Source organism: Anas platyrhynchos, chromosome 3 (assembly GCF_047663525.1).
Source record: "Anas platyrhynchos isolate ZD024472 breed Pekin duck chromosome 3, IASCAAS_PekinDuck_T2T, whole genome shotgun sequence".
In the NCBI taxonomy this organism is placed as follows: domain Eukaryota; kingdom Metazoa; phylum Chordata; class Aves; order Anseriformes; family Anatidae; genus Anas; species Anas platyrhynchos.
Genome location: NC_092589.1, coordinates 116980539 through 117002322, shown reverse-complemented (window position 1 = coordinate 117002322; position 21784 = coordinate 116980539). Strand labels below are relative to the sequence as shown.

Below are 21784 nucleotides of genomic sequence, written 5' to 3'. Positions count from 1 at the left end.
GGAATCCTTAGGACGCTGGGATCACATTGTTGATCACTGTCTGACCTTTCTCAAGATTGGTTTCATGAACTTTAAAAGGAGAATTTGTTTGTGTAATCACCCCAAGGAAGCTAGCTCCAATATTTGTTTGTTGTTAATCTCAAGGGACTGTTTAGTTAATACAGCACTGGCCAAAAGAGTTATTTTGCTGGCTTATGTTTTCCTTTGGAAAAAAAAAGAAAAAAAAAAAAAGGTTTGAAAGCTTAATCTGCGAGGTTAATATATCTATACACTTAAAAGAGTCTCAGCCATTTCTTACTTACACTCTTTTGTAGTTTAAATGTGGTTTCTTATTGGTTTTAAGAAAAAGCATGTGTTCACTGCTAAAAACACTTATTAAAAAACATTGAGGCACTTTGCTGCCTGAACTCCCCTCCAGCATATTTGTGAGTAGTCATGATATTAAAAGCCAAACAGGTATTTGCAGCTGTTGAATCATGGTCCAGCATCTTCTGGAGAGAAACCCTTGCTCTAGTTTGAGCTGTAAAGATGATAGGTGCATAGAAACTCTGCAAGTTTCCCACACTTTATATTGGCTTCTGTGTTTGCTTATGAGACCAGGAGTGAACATTTTTTTCCCTTCCTCTTTCTCTTCCCATGTGTTCAAGGCCTAAAGGTAGCTTCTTGGATCCCATCTGTCCAATCCTGACTGTTCCATGCCTGAAGGAAGGTTCTGAAGCCCATCTGTCCAATTCTACCACACCCTAAAGAAATCCTGACACAAAATAGATAATGAGACAGTTTAGTAAACAGATTTAATAGATGTGGACATCAACATTCAACATTGCCTGAGCAGGATCTGAGGTTGACATCATGTGATCCAAATCCCCAGGTCTTCCCTGTTGTGTAACATCTCCGTGCCTTGTTTTCAGCATAGCGGTCTTTGATCACATGTCATTGTTGCAAACCCAGTGGCCTGGGCCAAACAAAGACTTTCTGGCAGAGCTTGAGTATTTTGTTCACCTGAGCAGGTAGAGAATGTTGATAAGTTCCAGAAACAAATCTTTGCTTTTACTTTGGTACCCTTAAGAGCACTTGGCATCTTATATTCAGGTAAAAATAAAGAAGTCAGATGGATAAAACATGAACGCAAGCACATGGGAACTCACTGACATCAGAAATACATAACAAAGAAAAACATCAGTATAAAAATTGGATTTTTGAAGCATCAACTAGATCCTAATTAATTTTATTTAAACAGTTATTTGCAGTGAAACTGGGAGGAGAAAATACAGTCAATGCTGGGAGATCAAAACTGTTGGGACACCTTTGATCTTGGAGGGTCTGTCATCACTTCTTCAGCATATGGCATAATCTGCGGTCAGTGTGAATTATGATCAGCAGAGTCACAGGGAGATATGAGTTGATTAATGCTCTGAAAAGGATTGCAAAACCTCTGTTAGAGCCCTCAGACAACTCAGAAGAAATATTTGGGTCTATCTGCAATGTATTTTTAATGTGTGATCCTGGTTCTTCAGTGTTGTTGGACCCAGGGTGATCTGATGGTGATATTTGCAATAACGTTTTAGAAGCAACATTTATTTATACCTTCCTGCATTGCCATGCCTTAAAACAATTAGATATTTTTCCAGTTTATAGCAGGAGGGATTAAGGTGCAGAGAGATTAAGTGATTTGCTAAATATCCTCAGCACACCAGTATCAGAAAAAAAAAGGAAATGCTGAGCTCAGCATCCCAGAGGTTCTTTTTTGGATCTATGCTAAGATGGTTGTATTCATTTTAACGCATGTCAGCAATAAGTCACAGACAGTATGCATGGAAAGTGCTCTCTTCCACTGCTGAACAAAGCTCTCAGCTCCTGATAAGTCTGCAGAAAATGCTGAAATTCCTTTTGCACAAATTGATCTGTTGGGCTCATCCTGATCTTGGCTGCGCTCAGCCATTCTTTGCTGGCAGTGCTGGCAGGTTCTTTTTGCTTTTTATAGTAGAACCTGCTAAGTAATTATCCAGATAGGATTTCTTTTTTCAGTCTCAACATGTCACATTCCTTCATTCCCTTTTTTTTTTTTTTTGATATTTTGTAATGGCTGCTTGTCAGTCTTGTCACTCATTTGAAGCAAGAAGCCTAAGGTCATCATTAGCTCATGGCTTGATTGTCTGTAGATGAAACCCCAGACATTTCTGATATTTCTTATCAAGCTTGTGGAAAGAGAACTCTAACAGATTCACTCCACTTTATTTATTTGTTTGTTTATTTATTTATTTATTTATTTATTTATTTATTTATAGAACTAGTAAGAACCCCCAAACTTAATTCCCAAAGGGTAAATCACTGTGCTTCATGTGCTAATTATGATTAATGCTCAGCCTCATAATGACAACCGAGGCACAAATAAGTCTTGCCACAGACTTCTTCCTCCAAGTTCTCTAATACCTTTAGTTGTGTGAGTCCCGGATTCTTTAGTTGTAGGCTTGGAGTCCCATCTTGTAGTCGCACATCACACCTGTGCGGATGCACAAACTTTTTCATCCCACATAACAGAAAAAGGGTTTTGAGAAGTTCATTGCACTATCTTCATCTCCTTCAATTCGTCTCTCAGTTTCCATCTGTTTGGTCTTTCCTCTTTTCATGCCATTGGTTTCTTCAAACTGTAGTATTTTAGTACTGACTGAAAAAATATTATAGTATCATCTAGGGAAGGAATTTGGTTTATGTGCTTAGGGCACTAACATTTAGGTGTTGCATGTGAACATCAGGATGTTATCTGGGTTTTCCAGTGGGACTGCCCAATACAGTGAACTAGAACAAACTACGGTCTAAGCTGGATTGTCTGATCTCAGATACCTAGAGAAAGAGGATTCACCTACATGAAGAAACTAAAATGCAGCTATATGAATCTTCCTGAGAACATGGTTCAGTTGCCTAAATATGGGCAATTTGGATCACTTAGGGCACACTAAGGTGGCCTCCAGCTTCTGCTTAAAAAGGCACCGTTCTCTTATTGATCATATATATCATCCTCATGTACTGGATTTGGAGTGGGCTAGGGCTCTCAGATGGCATTAAGAATCCGTATCTAAGCAGCTGAATCTCATCCTATGTGTCTCACATTCCTTGGACAAACATCCCTCATTTCTTGCTGCTGGCTCCAGCTCTCCAGCTCCACAGCTGTGTGTCTCTTATCTCTTTCTTTTGTTTGGCAGCATCATCTATAAGAGGCAACAATGTGATGCCTGCCCTTTTACAGCTGCTTTGCAGAGACACCTGAAGGAACAGATGGGGAAAGATAACCAACAATGTGTGACTGGCTGTGCACTGACCATGAATAAAAGTCCTTCATACTTTCTGGTGACTACACACCACGATTTTCAAAATAGCTGAGCAGGTAGAGTCCAAGAGGTTTTGGATTCAAAAAATACAGAGCTTATATTGGAGGTGGTCACAGCATGATACTTCGCAAAGTCTATTTACCAATGGAAGGGAGGGAATCTTATCTCAGAGACTTCTTACACACAACAGCTGTTGTAGTGTGCTATGTTGTAAATAAAAGAAAGGTTAGAAGGGAGGAAACACCCACTATTCTAAGAAAGAAACGAATAGGATTTGCTATGGAAAAAAGAAAAAAGGAAAAAAAAAAAACACATAAAAAAAACACACCAAAAACTGTCAGGAAGAACATCTGGAATCAAAGTGAAATATGAAAACAATGGAAAATGCTTTTGAAACCCAGTAGAAAACTAGATCCAGACTGCAGTCCAGAATAAGTGAAAATCTTAGTAGAAAAAATACAGCCCTCTGTTCTCCCTTAATTATTAATATTTTTTTCCTGTTTTCATATAATGTGTTTTAACCTTCTCCAGAGGTTAGGCCTGAGGAAGGAGTATGAATGAGCTGCAACCATTGTGCCAACAGAACTGTGTCTCAGTCCAGGCAGTAGGGCTTCACACTTCTTCAGGAAAGTATATAAACTGTAGTGACTTTATCAGCAGTGTAAGTTACTTCTCATACATGGGATTATCACGTATTTATTTTTGCACTGTGTATTGCCAATACTTGCTTGAAGAACCTCAGTTTAGACACCCTTCACAGAAGTTCACACATCTGCAGTGAGGACATTTGATGTGACATCAGACAGCAGAGAGACAGTGAAGGCACACAGAAACTGTGCAGTGACTCATTAAGGTTGGAAAAGCCCTCCGAGATCATCTGGTCCAACCATCCCCCTGCCACCAATGTCACTCACTAAACCATGTCCCTAAGCATCACGTCCAACCTTTCTTTAAACACCCCCAGGGATGGTGACTCCACCACCTCCCAGGGCAAACTATTCCAATGCCTGACTACCTCTGAGAAGACAGCTCAGCTCCTATGCACCAACAGATTGACTTCTGTCTTGCACTGAAGTGCCTGAGATATATGAAGTGAACAAATTACTGCTCAGGAGCTCTGCCCAGGCTGGCACATAAGTGTCAAATCAACAGATGAGCAAACCCTTCAAATTCCAAGTAACCCAGCTGCAAAAAGATGCATGTTTGAGAACAGCTTTCAGCATACACAGACATTATTCCCTCCTAACCTTTTCTGCACATCTCACCAGACACTTCTGGCAGCTGCTGGTCACAATTACCTTTTTCCTACTTCTCTGCCAGCTATGCTTTATCTTCTCACCTTATGATGAACCAGGCTGTTCATTAAATTGGTAAACCTACTTGTAGTAGGAATAGGAAATGGGCTCCATTGCTGTGCATCTCACGTGCAGGATGGGTAATTTGAGAGTTTGATGTGATTTTATGGAAGGCTTGTTCATCAAAATAAAGTGGGACAAGTGACTTGAAGTTTTCACATCCAGAGTTCAAAGACAGGCACTTAAACCCAGATCCTTCACATGTGTGCAGCAGAGATGGTGAGTCCTTTGTTTATAGCAACTTGGTAATTTTACCAAAACTGCTTATTACAAAAGTTGTGATTTCATATGACAGTTATTTCATATGGTAATGAAAGTTATCTGGTCCAATAGCTTTTGTGCATTATCTGTTTTGATAACAATTATCTATTGTCCTTTCAGTAAGCTGAGGTAGGTATCATTTCCATGTCTTCATTTTCATGAGCCATTCTTTTGGACTCTACTTAGATTAAGCTAAAGTACATTTCTCTGACCTTACTCATTTTTTTTGGATTATCTTTATTTTCCCTAGTTTTCTTTCACTCTTCATTCATTTACATGGACATCATTACCTTTTCAAGACCCATTTTACTCTATTTTGAACATTCTTCAGTTTCTCCCCTAAATGCTTCACTTTCAAATTATTTCTGTATTGGCTGACCCTTCTCTATCTTTTTCTCTGTTTGTGGCAATTTATCTTCCAATATTTTGAGACATGTTTAGGTCATTGATAAAATGTCATGTACCACAGGGCTTGCAAGACCAGACCAGACACTGACCTGGAGTTATAGCCCCTATGTCTATCGGTCAGCCTGGAAATTAACATGCCATGTTCTTGTTGTACCTGTGTAGGCTGTTAATCACAAAGTCTTGTGCTACTAAGTCAAATGCCTTGGAGAAGCCGATTATATCATATCAGCTATTATCTTTATCAAGTAAACCTGTAATTTCATTAGAATGTGATAACAAGGAAGTTTCACAGGACCTATTTTCTATAAAACCACGTTGATTGGCATTAATTATATCATCCACCTTTAATGATTTATTAATTGTGTTCAAAGTTGGACATTCCATTTTTATTTATTTTTCCTCTAGAATCAGTGTTGAGTTGACAGGGCTGTAATTACCTGCAGTTCTTACTTTTATCTTTGGAATATTGGCACAATATTAGGTTCCTTCAAGTTCTTTGAGACATTATGAGTGATCCAAACTTACTGAAAAATCTATTTTAGTAGTTCAATGCATTTCTGAGCTAACTCTTTTGCAGCACTTGTATGCAAGTTCTTAAATTCACTGACTTAACACAATTGAGCGATTAATGGAAATAAGCAAGTATTAGGATTATTTTTGTTCCAAATTTACTTAAAGCAAGTCTTTTTTCTAATCATAGATATCTCCCGTGTTCATTTGTGTGATACACTATTTTCAGTTTCCAGGCAATGAAGAATTTCTATGAATGTTTTCTTCTCCTTTCGGGATTTCTTTTCTAAGGTTTAATATGGTGATGAGCTGTTATGAATAGTTTTATATTAGCTGCTTTGTTTCTCTCTCTGATTTTAGAGAGAGAGAGGGAGAGAAAGTGAGAGATTTTAATAAAGTCAACGTTCTCTAAAATGCCATGCTTTTTAGGATTAAAAAAAATCACAAATTTTTGCTAAGTGTACATGTGTCTCTTTTAGGGATTCATAAGTTCCAAGACAAGAATTTAGAATTCACATTTCCAAACAGATCTCTGTGATTGTTAAGCCTGGAAGCCTACTTAAAAATTGTTTTAAAATTGAGCTGAGTTGGATATATCATATAGCTTTTTTTTTTTTTTTTTTTTTTTTTTAAATTGACTTAAGTAGAAGAAATATTAAAGGCTTTGTAACCAGCAGTAAAATAATAACACCAATAATAACACAAATAGTAATTCATAATGATAATAATAATCCCCTATTTTAAAGGGACATCATTGTTATAGGAAAAGGTATTTGTGAATAACTTTGTAACTTCAATATAAAGTTCTCTAAATATTTTTTGTTGAGTCTTTTTTGGGTCGTCAGTGTAGCTGATCACTTCATCCCAGGGGGTGAGGTTGACCTGAGGACTGGGGAAGATATCTTCAGGCTTAGTATTTTAAATCACAACTTGCTGTGAGGGTGAAGCAGGAAAACAATCACTCAGAGTACAAAAATAGACACAAATGTCAATGTAATTCTTCTGCAGTTCTAGCTGGATATTTGTTTAACCTAGTGCACCAGTGGTAAAAGTGCTTGTCACTAAGTTTTCTTTTCTGAAACTAGTATTAGTTATGGGAGTTTAAGCAAGAAAGTCAAAACCAGAAAGCCAAAGATGGGTGATGGATGCTGTAAGACTGAAGTCCCTCCATGTCCCCATAGAAGAAATGAACTCACTGGTATGAGACGTATTAGATGGGGAGCACGCAAGTTTTGTACTCGTGATCTTTTATCCATTTAAAAGCTGTAAAGAGAATTTAAATACCTGCAGATATCAATCAGACAGTGGTGGAGAACAATGAATTTATTTCTTGATTTCACTTAACTAAAATTCTCTTAAAGAGGAATATTTCTTCAGGATATAAAATCAACTCTCTTTTCCAAACTAGTAATTTTTAAATATTAAAAGAACATGACAGGCCAGCTAATTTTGTACAGATATGTATATATTTTTTAGTTCTACATCTGCTGCAGTTTTCTGTTGCATAATTGATTTAATCTCTAATTTTAAAGGAATGCTGAACTCTTTTACTGGACTCCGCATACATTTCTCCAGGGCAAAAACTGCCCTACTTTTTCCTCACTAGTATCTGTTTAGTGCTGGGCCATTTTCTTCTGAAACTGTAAACTACCCTTGGTGAAATAAATGAAGTCACAGTTGGAATACAGTTTACTGTACAGACTTATCACAAGATAAGAGCAACATCACACACACCAAAACTTCTTGGGCATTTTCTCTTCCCCTGCTCTAATAAAATCTTTCAATTGGTTTAAAAGACTGCTTTATCCATCCTGGCAGCAGAATGGGAACAGTTATCTGGGAAGGGGTGAAATTACAACTGAGCAGAAAGGCAAAGATGGGTGGAGGAAGGAAATGCTTGTTCAGTGATTAGCAGAATGAATAAGAACATCCTGTCATTTTACACACTTGTTGCATGACCTTGGGCAAACCCTTCTGGGACTCTTAATTTGAATTTAGGGCACATTCCCATTCCCTCGTAATTTAAGAATGAACTGAAATATCTGAGTTTGGAGCAGTCTCTCTAGGCTACCTTCAAAGTCAATGACGAGGCAGTCACTTCCAGGGGGCAAGGCAGGCTGTATAAGATGTGTGCAAGTCACTGAACGAAGGAACTTTCATTTCTCTCTGTTGACTCCAAGGAGAACCTGGAGCTAAGTTAAGGGGTGTGGGTGAAATATTTCCACACTGAGCCAATGCTGGCATTCACAGAATTCAACTCAGCTTCAGGAGGGACCTATGGCATGGAGCAAAGTGCATGGGGACCATTTCCATGAGATAACAGAGAGGGCCATTTCAGCATAACAGATATCACCAATACCTCTGTGTCAGTTGTTGCTGTTTTGTCTTTATTTCAGGTTCTTTTCAACATCCTCTAAAACAGGATTTAAAGCTACTGATCCTTCTTCGGGCATCTGAAGGGATTTACTGTGATCGTCTGGAGGAAATAAATGTCCATCCAGGGAGTATTGGTATGAGACACGGGTTTAATTTTTTTATGGGATAACAATCTTAGGCAATTGTTTGGTATAATTTTTCTACAGAAAAAAAAAATATCTAAGAAAGGTACACATTTTTTTTGAGCTAAACCTGGTAATTTTTGCTAGGTCGGTTCCTAGAGTTTCTGTGGAGATTTTGTTTAGGCAAATAAGCAACAAGATGTCAGGTTCTGAGGTATTTATATGAGAAACCAGAGAGGACTTAAAAGGAGTAACACATACGCACGAGGATTTGGGACAGGTCTTGACCTATCAGTGGTTAGGTTTGAGGTATGAGATTTGTAAAGGGTAGTTGTCAACAAATTAAAATGACCTTACAGAGTGGAGAGAAGTGTGTGCTGGAAGATGGTGTTTTGTCTCATTTATCTTTGATCTCTCTTAGGATAAAACAAATTACCCTAAAAGTTTTCAGCCTAGGCTGATAAGTGTAAACTCACATTGTTTATTTTAAAATTCATGACTGAAGTGAGATGAATTACATCCAAGAGCTACTGGCTGGATCCAAATACATGCATTTAAATACTTCTAAACATTTGGATCCATAGGATTGACAAAAGAAGGTTCATGTTTGAATTTTAGATCTTCTCAGATGATGAGAGTTAAAGAAGTTATCAATACTTGCCACAGTCTTCTTTTGGACTATAGTGACACAAGATGTCATGGAAAAAAGCAGGACATTAGCTCAAGCAGTTAAATGGGGCCTTTCAAACACTTGAAGCATAACTGAGGGGTTAGCATTAGAGATGCAGAACAGATTTTGAATTGACTGGGTCAGTGAATTGAAACAAAAAAATTCAATGCATAATATCAGAATTTTTCATACTTCACTTTCTATTTCAAGTGGAAGTTATGTGCTGTTCTTAATATAGAAAATAAAATATAGAAACGTGTTTTAATATATAGAGAGGTATCAATATATTTAGCTATTCAGTTAATCTAAATAATTTCTCTAATTATTTCTCTAATTTTTACTCTTCTGCTTCTGTTTTGGAAGGGGTTTATGGAAAGGTGCAAATTTATAGTGGTTATCCTGGGAAGTCTTGGACACATCTTGGAGGTAACGTTGCTCCTGGCAATGACAGGTAATATTTTGCCCAAATATTATTCCAAACACAAAGATTGGGCTCCCATTCCAGTGGCTTATACTAATATTACTCTTTTCCTTCTGACAGGTACTGTTTAAACTATATCTAGATAGAAGAACAACTATATTATATCATGCAAGAAAAATTATACTATTTTTAGTTCCAGTTCTAAAGAATAAGGAAGCTAAGATTTTCCTCTTTCCTCTGTCTTTCCTTCCTTGCTTCCTTCTGTCTTTCCATCCTTCTTTCCTCTCTCCTTCCCTTCTTCCCTGCCTCCCTCTCCCTTTCTCTTTCTTTTTGGAAGAATCCAAAATGACTGATACCTTGATAATTAAGGTGTCCCTTTTGGTTTGAGACCTATATTCAAATTTCGTCTATGAATTAGGCAAAACTGGGATATGAACCATGATCTTCAACGTCTTTGATCAGCACTTTAAGAAGTGGTGTCTGCAGTAGACATCCTATTTTCTGCTATTGGAGTCAATCTTTTCTGTATAGATCATTAATTGTCTCAGAGAACATAAGATTGCCTGCACTGCCCGAAGAGTAAGGTATTTGTCTGGGATGTGAAACTTTCAAGGTATAGACACATTTTCACTTAACACTTAGCATTTTTTAAATTCCTACCTTCTCTCTCCCCTGTTGCTGCCCCTCCATAACCTTTTACAGCTCCTCCAGCAGACCTAACTACACGAGCACTTACCTATGACTTCAGTCTGAAGGCTTATTCAAAACCACCTCCTAAGGCAGGTTAAATAGAGTTACCACAGCTGCTTGTTAGGTTGGCTACATCTTGAAGTTCAAACTTTTGACCTGAATATATGAACGTCTGTATAGGGATCTCTTCTGTAAGTTCCCTGACCACTGTTAGCCCATGTAGCATGGGCATGTACCTCTCTCTCTGGAGCTCTAATTCTGGATTCTGTCTTACATGAAATTTTCATCACCTTTTGCTGTAACTCTTCCAAATGCTTCATTTTAAACTGAAATGCATATATTCAAAGAAAAAAAATCTAACAGTTAGGCCTAAGAAAAACTCATTGGAGGAGAGGAGAGGAGAGGAGAGGAGAGGAGAGGAGAGGAGAGGAGAGGAGAGGAGAGGAGAGGAGAGGAGAGGAGAGGAGAGGAGAGGAGAGGAGAGGAGAGGAGAGGAGAGGAGAGGAGAGGAGAGGAGAGGAGAGGAGAGGAGAGGAGAGGAGAGGAGAGGAGAGGAGAGGCGAGGCGAGGAGAGGAGAGGAGAGGAAGCTATTTTTTATGAAAAATCTTGGCCACAGATTTATTTATTTTTTTTTCAGAAACTAATACTATTAGCCAGTTAAGAGTTAATGTGGTTAGATACAGGAAATAGGCAAGTCAGTCCTAGAATAGCTGAAGAAAATGGCTCTTCTATTGACTGAGAGAAGTTGTTGCATATATTTTCCAATATGAGTCAGCACACGAGTAAAGGAAGTATTTATGCTTACAAAAAGAAATACTTTTTTTTTTTTTTTTTTGTTACTTGCAGTGAAAAACTATATTAATATTTCAGCAGATGAGCATTTTGACAGTGTATCATACAAACCATACTTTCTCTTGCTTACTGATTCCTCTTATGAGACTTGTTTGAAGTGCAAGAGTTAAGAGTTAAGTTTGGGTCCAGAAGAGATAAATTAGAATTGGACTGTTTGTCTGGGACTGGACTTAAGATTCAGCTAATAATATGTGTTGCAAGTGAACTGTCAAAAACCTTAAACTTAAGCCCTATTCTTGTTACTCTGTTTTGTTTTGCTTCCTCCTTGACAGTGAATTTATCCTTAAAAAGTACATAGCTCTGAGTCAAAGTAACACTTTCCTGCCCTTTCAGAAGCTGTCCAGTGCTACCTCCAAGCACAAAAGACTTCTCTATGGAGTGTTCAGAGGTGCAGAAAACTGGAAGTATTCATCTTGAGCCTACTTATCTTTGAAAATGACTGTGACAAGAGACATCAAGAAAACCTGGCAATGTAGCTTGCTAATTACATCCCACTAGGCCTTTCCTTTCTCTCTATACTTCCATTACATCTGACTGCATGATGAGTCATGCAAGATTCTCTGAATTCTTTCAGTGGTCTGTTATATCAGCAATTAGCTGAGTATAGCTCATCACCTGGCCAGCACTGATCACTGTATAATAGTACCCTTTGGTGGGTATTTGGGTATTTATCATATATATATATATATATATATATATATATATATATATATATATATATATATACGGATCATTACCAATTTTGCTTTCATTAAGTGCTTTTCCTTTCTCTATGAAACGCTCATCTGGTACCTTTGAGCTCATCTGAGATGCCTTTGAATCCCTTCCCTGGCTTCCATCTGTCCCTTCAGGAATGCTCCATGAGCTACTCCTGTCAAGTCTGCTAGCCTAGTTCTTAGATATCTTGGGACAGTTCAATCAACAACAGGTTGCTCATGTTTAGGCAATCAAATGCTGCCCTATGTGTCCAATACAGAGGAAGCTGGATCACGTTTCACCTGTTATTGGCTGTACTGGTTAGGTCTTTATCAACTACAGTGGAAGCTTAACTGCTAGTAGTGCACATGCACACATCTACAGATGGACACCTACATTTTGGTGTCTAGGTCCAGAGATGACTTTCAGCATTCAGAGAGCAAATAATCTGTTTAAAGTTAGGAGAAAAAAAAATATGTTTTCTAGATGCAGGTGTCTAGTATTATTACAGAATCATAGAACTGTCAAGGTTGGAAGAGACCTCCAAGATCACTGAGTCCAACCTCTGACCTAATGCTAACCAGTCCTACATTAAACTATATCACTAAGCTCTACATCTAAACGTCTTTTAAAGACCTCCAGGGATGGTGACTCCACCACTTCCCTGGGCAGCCCATTCTAATGCCCAACAACCCTCTCAGTAAAGAAGTTCTTCCTAACATCCAACCTAAACCTCCCCTGGTGCAATTTTAGCCCATTCCCCCTCGTCCTGTCACCAGGCACATGGGAGAACAGACCAACCCCCACCTCTCTACAGCCTCCTTTAATGTGCCTATAGAGAGCAGTAAGGTCACCCCTGAGCTTCCTTTTCTCTAGGCTGAACAATCCCAGCTCCCTCAGTCGCTCCTTATAAGACTTGTTCTCCAGACCCGTCACCAGCTTCGTTGCCCTTCTCTGGACTCGCTCGAGCACCTCGATAACCTTCTTGTAGTGAGGGGCCCAAAACTGAACACAGTACTCGAGGTGCGGCCTCACCAGAGCCGAGTACAGGGGGACAATCACTTCCCTAGCCCTGCTGGCCACACTGCTTCTTATACAAGCCAGGATGCTGTTGGCCTTCTTGGCCACCTGAGCACAGTGGTGGTTCATATTCATCCAACTATCAACCAATACTCCCAGGTCCTTCTCTACCAGGCAGCTTTCCAACCACTCATCTCCCAGCCTGTAGCACTGCTTGGGGTTATTGTGCCCCAGGTGCAGAACCTGGCACTTGGCTTTGTTGAACATCATACAGTTGGCCTCAGCCCATTGGTGCAGCCTATCCAGATCCTCCTGCAGACCCTATTATGAATGACCTGGGATGTGTGCAAAATGTACATATCAATGGCAAATAGAACCTAGAAAAATGTTTTTTTTTTTTTTTTTTTTTGTGTGGGTTTTTTTTTTTTTGGTTTTGTTTTGTTTGTTTTGTTTTGTTTTGTTTTCTTTCAGACCTGTAGATGGAAACCAAGTAGGATATCCCTGTCACTGAAAATGGTCTGACACATATTTGGTAGGAAACATACTTGAGCCCTGTATCAATATGAGATACCTTGGTAACCAGTGGTATAAAACAGGCATTTCAGGATGAATTTTATCCTACATATTTCAGGCATTCATTTTTGGATGCAGCAAGCCTTAAAGCATTTTTCCTAGAGCATAGCCTGAAGATTCTTTCTGAGATCTGCCTTGGAAAAGCTGTTGTCCATTTTTTAGGAAATCTGTGAGCATAATTCATAATGCAATAACATTGATTTAATATCTTGGCATTACAGGATTTTGGTGGAAGATGAAGTGGACTGGAGTCCTGGTGGAGATATTGTTGTCAGCTCTTCTTCCTATGAAGCTCATCAAGCTGAAGTAGTTACACTTAAAGAAGTCAATGGTCGTAGCATAGCACTCCATGAACGCCTCCTCCACAGGCATATTGGTAAGAAACATATCTTTCTGTTTGAGAGTTTTCTTCTGAAGCATGGACCTTCTGTCTCAGATCTCACCAAGATCAGTTTTACTTTATTGATGCATATTCATTTCTTTATCTGCATGCTTTTTTTCTTGCTATATTGATACTGCAAAACTGATGGTAAAAATTGCAGTGAACAGTTGATTCTAACAAGAACATCTTGAAAGAGAGTCAATCCAGTGCTTAATACTTTTGATCCTGGTGTTTCATGTGTTAATTAGAGCTAGTTAACACAGAGATAACTAAAAATTTAGCGGAAAAGTTTGTTTTTTTTTAATTAAAAAAAAATGTCATTTACACTATTTTCATGCTGTGTCAGAAACTGAAAAATTCACAACATTGCCCTTTTTCATATTGCAAAACGATATTTTTGGAGTTTCAATTAAAAAATGTGATTGTGACATGAAACTAATATATTTGTTACCTAATACATAAATAGATTTACAATCGTTGTATTATGATCACAGAGAGATACCTTTATTACTTCACCTATCATAGCTCTACTTATTGTGTAAATTATAGGAGACCTATATTTAACTGGAAAAAAAGAGATGCACTGTTAATAATTTATTTTATTTTATTTTAGCCTACCAGGTAAAATTATTACTTTCTATGTAGTAAAAATAAAAGAATTAAAATTAACAGATCAAATTCTGAGGCCTTAAACCCAGGATTTTTAAGGTGTTATTTTTAAATTTACTCTGTTTGAGCTAGTAGCTGGAGAAGTATGATCAATGAAAAGGTTTAGAAATATTGTATGTTTTAAGTGGTTATAGCTACTCCATTAAATTAAGCATTACTTGGGACTGTGCTGTGTTCTACTATTGTTCATATTTGTACTTGACAATAGCCTCCATGGCAGTTTCATATGACAATTGTGTTTTTGCAAAAAATGAAGTTCAAAGATGTCTAGGCCCTGTTTTCAGTAGTTAGGGCATGGCCTTCCTTTTTGTGGAGGGAGGAAGCTTGCCAGTTGGTCTCAGTCCAGAGGACAATTCTTAGCTTATTTATTTCACTAAGGTAGATATAGCAAGTATATCCTGAGATGAAATGACTACATACAAAAATTGCCTGCTATTATATGCCTGAGTGCTGTCTAAATGGGCATTATTCTTAAGCTGTTCTTAGTTCTTGAGTACTGCTGTAGTTATTAGACATCATAACAAAAAAAAAAAGGGGAGGGGACTGACAGAAGAATTAAGAGCAGCAGAAATACTGGGATTCACCTAGGCAAAAATAGATTTGTAGAGTAAATGTTCATGTCATTGAATATGTGACATGTGTCAAAGCAGAAAAATAGGTACCACTCGTTTATATTTTCTTCTCCCATTAAAGCAGGTGTATAAAATAGATAATGGATTACACTTGAGAATTGACTCTTTCTCTCCATTGTACATAAAAGTATTTTGGTTAACTCAATTAAATCTGGAGATACTGAAAGTCACCAAAGGTGAATTCCGGGCTAGATACCTGCATAGGCTCTCTCAAAGGATTCATTTAGCAAGACTTAGTTTTAGAAAATACCTGAAACCAGATGTCTGTAGGAAATTGCTTTTTAATGCTGTCATTGGTCTGATTCTAACAAGAATTCATGGAGATAAGCTCTGTAGTGTATCTGTACTGAAGAATATCTCCTGCACATCTAGCTTAAAAAATTAAGTGTGAATCTGTTCATTGATTTGGCATCTCCACACCGCAGGGAAAAGATTGAGCACCTTCTTTTTCTAAAAACAAAATATGTTGGTAAAATATAAGAGCATGGTGAATATTTGATAGGCAGGTGGCCTTTCTGTTTTAGTGTTGATGCACGTAGATGGTGCTGGAGGAAAAACCCACCTGAATGTCAGTGCAGATTCTGCAGAGATGCTGTGCATAAGCTGTCAGGCTGGATATTCCCCAAAGCAGTGGTTTATAGGTATGATAGACACTTATCACATTTTGTCTCTTGAAACTCCCCAGGCCATTTTCATGACACAGAAGACAGTAGACGCATCCGCTTGGCAGCAGAGGTTGGACTCCTAACACGGAACATACAGATCAAGTCTGATTTGGCTTGCACTGGGAGGATGCTGGTGGGACATTTTATGGATTCCAGTGGGAGAGAGTTTGAAGGTAGTAGCAATTTACCTATCCTCATCAACCAGACCAGTTCTGCCCAAGAAGAGCTGTTTAACAGAAGATGTATCCATTGGCATGTGCTTTGCAACAGGTCTAAGCAAACTGTCTCTGTGTGACATGCATGAAACATGAATATAATAATATTTCATAATAACCTTGGAATAGGTCTGGGGGTTCTGTTCTGTGGTTGGTTGTATTTTACTATAACTTTTTACATACTTATGAACAAATAGCCAATACTGGCAATACACTGACAAAGATTGCCTGCTATTATATGCCTGAATGCTGTTTAAATGGGTGTTATCCTTAAGCAGTTCTTAGGTAGTTCTGGAAGCTTCTGTTTCACTATAGTTATCTCATTACAGGTGTCCTTCAGCTCTCAAATATTGAATTTTTGAACTTTGGGCCTCCTCAACTTTCTGTCATTGAATTCAGGAACATATCCCAACAGTCCTCAGTGGTGTCATCCAGCATTCATGGTAGCTGTGGAGGTGGTATCAAAGCAATCATGAGCAACTGGATCGTGTTGCATGATAACATGGTGTTCAACACAGTTGGACCTGGCATTGATTTGGAAGGACAAAGCCATTCTCTCATCAAGAACCTTGTTATTCTGAGCAGGCAACCAGAGGGCTTGTTAAATTGGGTTGCTGGCATAAAGGTGAACCTTGCCATTGGTGTCTCCCTCTACGGCAATGTTGTGGCAGGATCTGAGCGGATTGGCTTCCATATCAGGGGCCAAGACTGTTTGCTGGATGGAGAGTATTGCAGTGAAAATGTGGCCCATTCAAATCTCCATGGAATTCATCTCTACAGGGGAGATGGTTTTCCGACCTGCACTAGAATCACAGGTTTTCTATCTTACAAGAATTATGACTACGGTATGATGTTCCACCTTGGAAGTAGCGTCGTTATAGACAATGTGGTGCTGGTGGACAACACCGTGGGTCTCATGCCAGTATTATATTGTCTCTATGCCAAGCAGTGTCACACAGGGAAAAGATTCCTGGAACTTAGAGACTCTGTCATTGTCGCAACAAGCTCAACATTTGACTGCATCAGTGACAGGATCAAGCCTCATGCAGCTGACCTAACTTCCAGAGATCGACCACCATACTACCCTCGAAGAGGCCGTGTTGGGATTTTATGGCCTACATTTACCACTATGCCCAGCCAGAGGCCAGAAAATGCATGGCACAAAATTGTTCATTGTCCAAAAGTGCTGGGACTCATGAAGCTGAAAGGTTGGTCTTCCATTTATATTGGCCAGACTATTCTGTAACTGTCTTGATTAATTTCATTTTTCCAAGGCTGAAGCTTCAGACTGTCACACTTAGCTGGACATGGACATTATGTTGGACCTGGAAATGGACATGGTAGGGAAATCCTTCTGAATGCTTCTTCAGTTGGATTCAGTTAAATACATATTACTTGGTATTTTTCACTTTCTTTATCTACTACAGTGCAATTATGTACCAATTTGTTTATTTTACCTCAGACACACCTCCTCTTCTGTGCTAATTATTTTTTCACTTGGTGTGTCTCTATGAACAGCAATTATCTCTACCTAAATAAAGATGCCAAGTTTGAGGTTAGCACACTTCCTGTAGAATTTGCATTGAACACGATGACTGTGGCTACACAGAAACAGTCATGACTTTTATTGTCATAAGGAATCATAATGTTTAAAGACTGCAAAAGAAAGATTTGCCAGTTATGGATTTTGTAGCTATAGAAGATTTCAATGCCATAGCCAACCATGTGTCACCAGCCACAGCTCATCTTATATTAAAATCTGGCAAGTGAATAAACCATCCATGGCAAGTCATCTTTAGAATAGTTCTGACTGATTCCAACAAATTAATCAATCAATCATGCTTGTGTTTCTCACTTTATATTTGATTTCATTTCCTGTGCATGTCTTAGTTTATATTAATTTAAGATATAACTTCAGGTACAGTGTATTCTAAAGCCAAATGAAAGTATAGGTTAAAGCAAATCGTCTGTTTAAAAAATGATTTTCATGTATATATGGCAGCGATTTCACATAGGAAAGGTCACAGAATGGAGCTTTTCTCTATATAATTATTGCATTTTCTCTCACTATTTTTTCTTCCTTGGTCTTTTTTTAATCTCTGGTAGATGTCACATTTACTGGTTTTACAAAGAGCTGCCATAGTGAAGACAGGGATGTCTGCATCATGTCAAATGCTGACCATTTAGGCATCATGCCCCTTATCACAGCGGAGAGATCAAGGATGTTACATGTCAATGAGAAGGACAAATTTTACTTTCATCCAGCAAGGTAATATGCTTTTTTTTTAGAACCTTTTTCAATGGTTTCTGAAAATTAAGTAAATAAATAAATAAAAATCAACAAGTGTTTCGCTACTGGAAGGAGGGCCAGGTGACATGGAAAGAATACAGGGATGCTGCTCGTGTCTGTAGGAAGAAAATTCGTGTGGCTAAAGCACACCTAGAGTTGAAGCTGGCTGTGTCTGTGAGAGAAAATAAAAAGGGTTTTTTTAGATATGTGAATGGAAAAAGGAGAACTAAAGAATACATAGGGCCGCTCCTTGACAGGGAAGGTCTTCTCACAGACGATGACATAGGCAAAGCAGAGACGCTTAACGCCTTCTTTGCCTCTGTCTTCAATGCCGATGATGGGCTTCGGGACCCAGGGTGCCCCGAGCTGGAGGACCGGGACGGTGGGGATGACAAACTCCCAACCGACCCTGAACGTGTGCGGGATCTGCTACTCCACCTGGATCCCTACAAGTCCATGGGTCCGGATGGGATTCATCCCCGGGTGCTGAAGGAGCTGGCGGACGTCATCGCGGAACCTCTCTCAATTATTTTTCAACGATCCTGGGAGTCTGGAGAGGTCCCGGTAGACTGGAAGCTGGCAAATGTTGTGCCGATTTTCAAGAAGGGTCAGAAAGAAGACCCTAGCAATTACAGGCCTGTCAGTCTCACATCAGTGCCTGGTAAAATCATGGAGAAGATGGTTCTCGAACGTATTGAGGCGCACCTGGGGGACAAAGCAGTCATTGGTCCCAGCCAGCATGGGTTTGTGAAGGGTAGGTCCTGCCTAACTAACCTGATTTCCTTTTATGATAAGATCACCCGTATGGTAGACCAAGGGAAACCAGCTGATGTGATTTTTTTGGACTTCAGCAAGGCTTTTGACACGGTTTCCCATAGGATCCTACTGGACAAAATGTCCACCATACAGCTAAATAAAAACATCATACGATGGGTGAGCAATTGGCTAACGGGCAGGGCCCAAAGGGTTATGGTGAATGGGGCTGCGTCAGGCTGGCGGGCGGTCACCAGTGGGGTCCCTCAAGGCTCCATTTTAGGGCCGGTACTTTTCAATATTTTTATAAACGATCTGGATGTAGGAATAGAAGGCATTTTGAGCAAGTTTGCTGATGACACCAAACTTGGAGGAGTTGTGGACTCGAATGAGGGTGGAAAGGCCTTGCAGAGGGATCTGGATAGGTTGGAGAGCTGGGCGATCGCCAACCGCATGAAGTTCAATAAGAGCAAGTGCCGGGTCCTGCACCTGGGACGGGGAAACCCTGGCTGCACGTACAGACTGGGCGATGAGACGCTGGAGAGCAGCCTAGAAGAGAGGGATCTGGGGGTCGTGGTAGACAACAAGTTGAATATGAGCCGGCAGTGTGCCCTGGCAGCCAGGAGGGCCAACCGTGTCCTGGGGTGCATCAAGCACGGCATCGCTAGTAGGTCGAGGGAGGTGATTGTCCCGCTCTACTCTGCGCTGGTGCGGCCTCACCTCGAGTACTGTGTGCAGTTCTGGGCACCACAGTATAAAAAGGACATGAAACTGTTGGAGAGTGTCCAGAGGAGGGCTACGAAGATGGTGAAAGGTCTGGAGGGGAAGACGTATGAGGAACGGCTGAGGGCACTGGGCCTGTTCAGCCTGGAGAAGAGGAGGCTAAGGGGAGACCTCATCGCAGTCTACAACTTCCTCGTAAGGGGGTGTCGAGAGGCAGGAGACCTTTTCTCCATTAACACCAGCGACAGGACCCGCGGGAATGGAGTTAAGCTGAGGCAGGGGAAGTTTAGGCTGGACATCAGGAAGGGGTTCTTCACAGAGAGAGTGGTTGCACACTGAAACAGGCTCCCCAGGGAAGTGGTCACTGCACCGAGCCTGACTGAATTTAAGAAGAGATTGGACTGTGCACTTAGTCACATGGTCTGAACTTGGGTAGACCTGTGCGGTGTCAAGAGTTGGACTTGATGATCCTTAAGGGTCCCTTCCAACTCAGGATATTCTATGATTCTATGATTCTATGATTCTATAAGTCTGGGACTATTTTCACCTCTATCGGCTGTCTTATCTTAATGTTATCTTATTAAAATGTAATTATAATTTTATATAATTTTATATTATAAATAATAAAATAAAATATGAAATAATGTTATAAAATTTATCTTATTGAAAGTTTAAGCAATTATTTTAGACTGAGTGTCTAGGTGCAGAGCAGTCCCATCCTTTGTATCTGTCTTCTCTTGTACTGTTCCTGGCTGACAAAAATGAAAAAGCTCAGGCATCAAACAAATATGCACAGAAAAACTCAAATCCAAAAGAAAAAAAAAAGAAGAAGAAGAAGAAAAGGAAGAAGAAAAAGAAGAAGAAAAAGAAAAAAAAAAAAGAAGAAGAAAAAGAAAAGGAAAAAAAAAGAAAAAAAAGAAAAAGAAAAAGAAAAAGAAAAAGAAAAAGAAAAAGAAAAAGAAAAAGAAAAAGAAAAAGAAAAAGAAAAAGAAAAAGAAAAAAGGTAACTGTTAGTTAAGGGCAATTTTTGAAGAGTTGAGGTTCAGATTCTATCAAGGTGCGTCTCCAGACCAGTCCTCTTGGATTTCTTCTCTTACTGATGTTTGTATAGCAAAACAAGGTTCATATATCCTATTTCTTAAAACTCTGTCCCAAGCATCTCTGAATTCTCAGCCTCAGGCTTCAGAAAATGTCAGGACCTTCAGCAAAAAACCCTGAGATAGGGAATGTCCTTTTGGCTGGGGAAGCAGAGCTTGATTTTTGCCTGCGAGATCAAATCAGAAATGTTGATCAGTACCAGGCAGGCTGTGAGATGTCAAATGATTGCCAGAACTGCTCCTGCCCAGGGAGAATATTAGCTGTGTGTGGAGAAACATGGAGCAGGGAGGGAGAGAGCTTCATCTCTAACCTTAAGTCACTGATGGCTGTAGCAGTTCAAACATACCACGTCCAATGGAAACCACATGCCAATTTATTTATTACAATGGGTGAACACAACATAGAGGCTATGTCAGGAAAGCCTTGAAGTAGTGAAAAAAAAAAAAAAAAAAGAAAGAAAGAAATCCAGCATGGACTCCGCTTGCCAGTCAAAAATAATTGGAGGTGTCCCACACTGCTATGTTTAGAGCCCCTCCAGCCTTCTGCTAGAATTTTTATTTTATTCTATATTTTTGCTTTTTGCTTTGGGCGTTAGTTTGTGTGTAGATTTCTGAGACCTGTCCAGCTTGTCAGCTCCCATTATGTTTCACTCTTGTATCCATCCCACAATATTATGCTATTAGTGAGCTGCTGAATACGCAGTCCACTGCAAGAGCTGGTGATTTCAAATGTGATGAATGCATGTGGATTACAGAATGTTTTCTTAGGGCTCTGGTAAACCTCCAAGGGAGATTACATCTCTCAGTGCTCCTCATGCATTATCTGCATACATTTATTTAGTCCACCTGTGCAACTGCTGTGCTGGATCCAGGCTGTGGCTGCATTGTTCTGCTATAGCACCCTGACGGGATATCTTGATGAATATCTTCTGTCAAGGAGAAGGTGAGCATTGCCTTAGAGCAAGAGAGGAAATAGAAACATCAGGGAATATGGCAAGAGCATGAAGTGCCTTGCTTTCCCACTGGTGGACCTAGCCAGCTGAAATGCTGGATCTTCTGAGGCTGAAGAATTGC

At 39.4% G+C, this 21784-nt stretch overlaps 1 protein-coding gene across 9 annotated transcripts in view; it reads left to right on the top strand.

Moving 5' to 3' along the window:
• The window catches only part of PKHD1 (PKHD1 ciliary IPT domain containing fibrocystin/polyductin), a 256540-nt gene that overhangs the window by 163360 nt on the left and 71396 nt on the right, over nt 1–21784 (top strand). For all 9 annotated transcript variants that reach the window (XR_005264657.1, XR_011808607.1, XR_005264658.2 and 6 more), the window contains 6 exons: nt 8260–8373; nt 9395–9482; nt 13506–13660; nt 15653–15805; nt 16177–17055; nt 17954–18116. Coding sequence is in view for 6 of the 9 variants with exons in the window: in XM_038177367.2 (XP_038033295.1) it covers nt 8260–8373; nt 9395–9482; nt 13506–13660; nt 15653–15805; nt 16177–17055; nt 17954–18116 (1552 nt within the window). In the remaining 3 variants the exon portion in view is untranslated. The remainder of the gene's footprint in view (nt 1–8259; nt 8374–9394; nt 9483–13505; nt 13661–15652; nt 15806–16176; nt 17056–17953; nt 18117–21784) is intronic.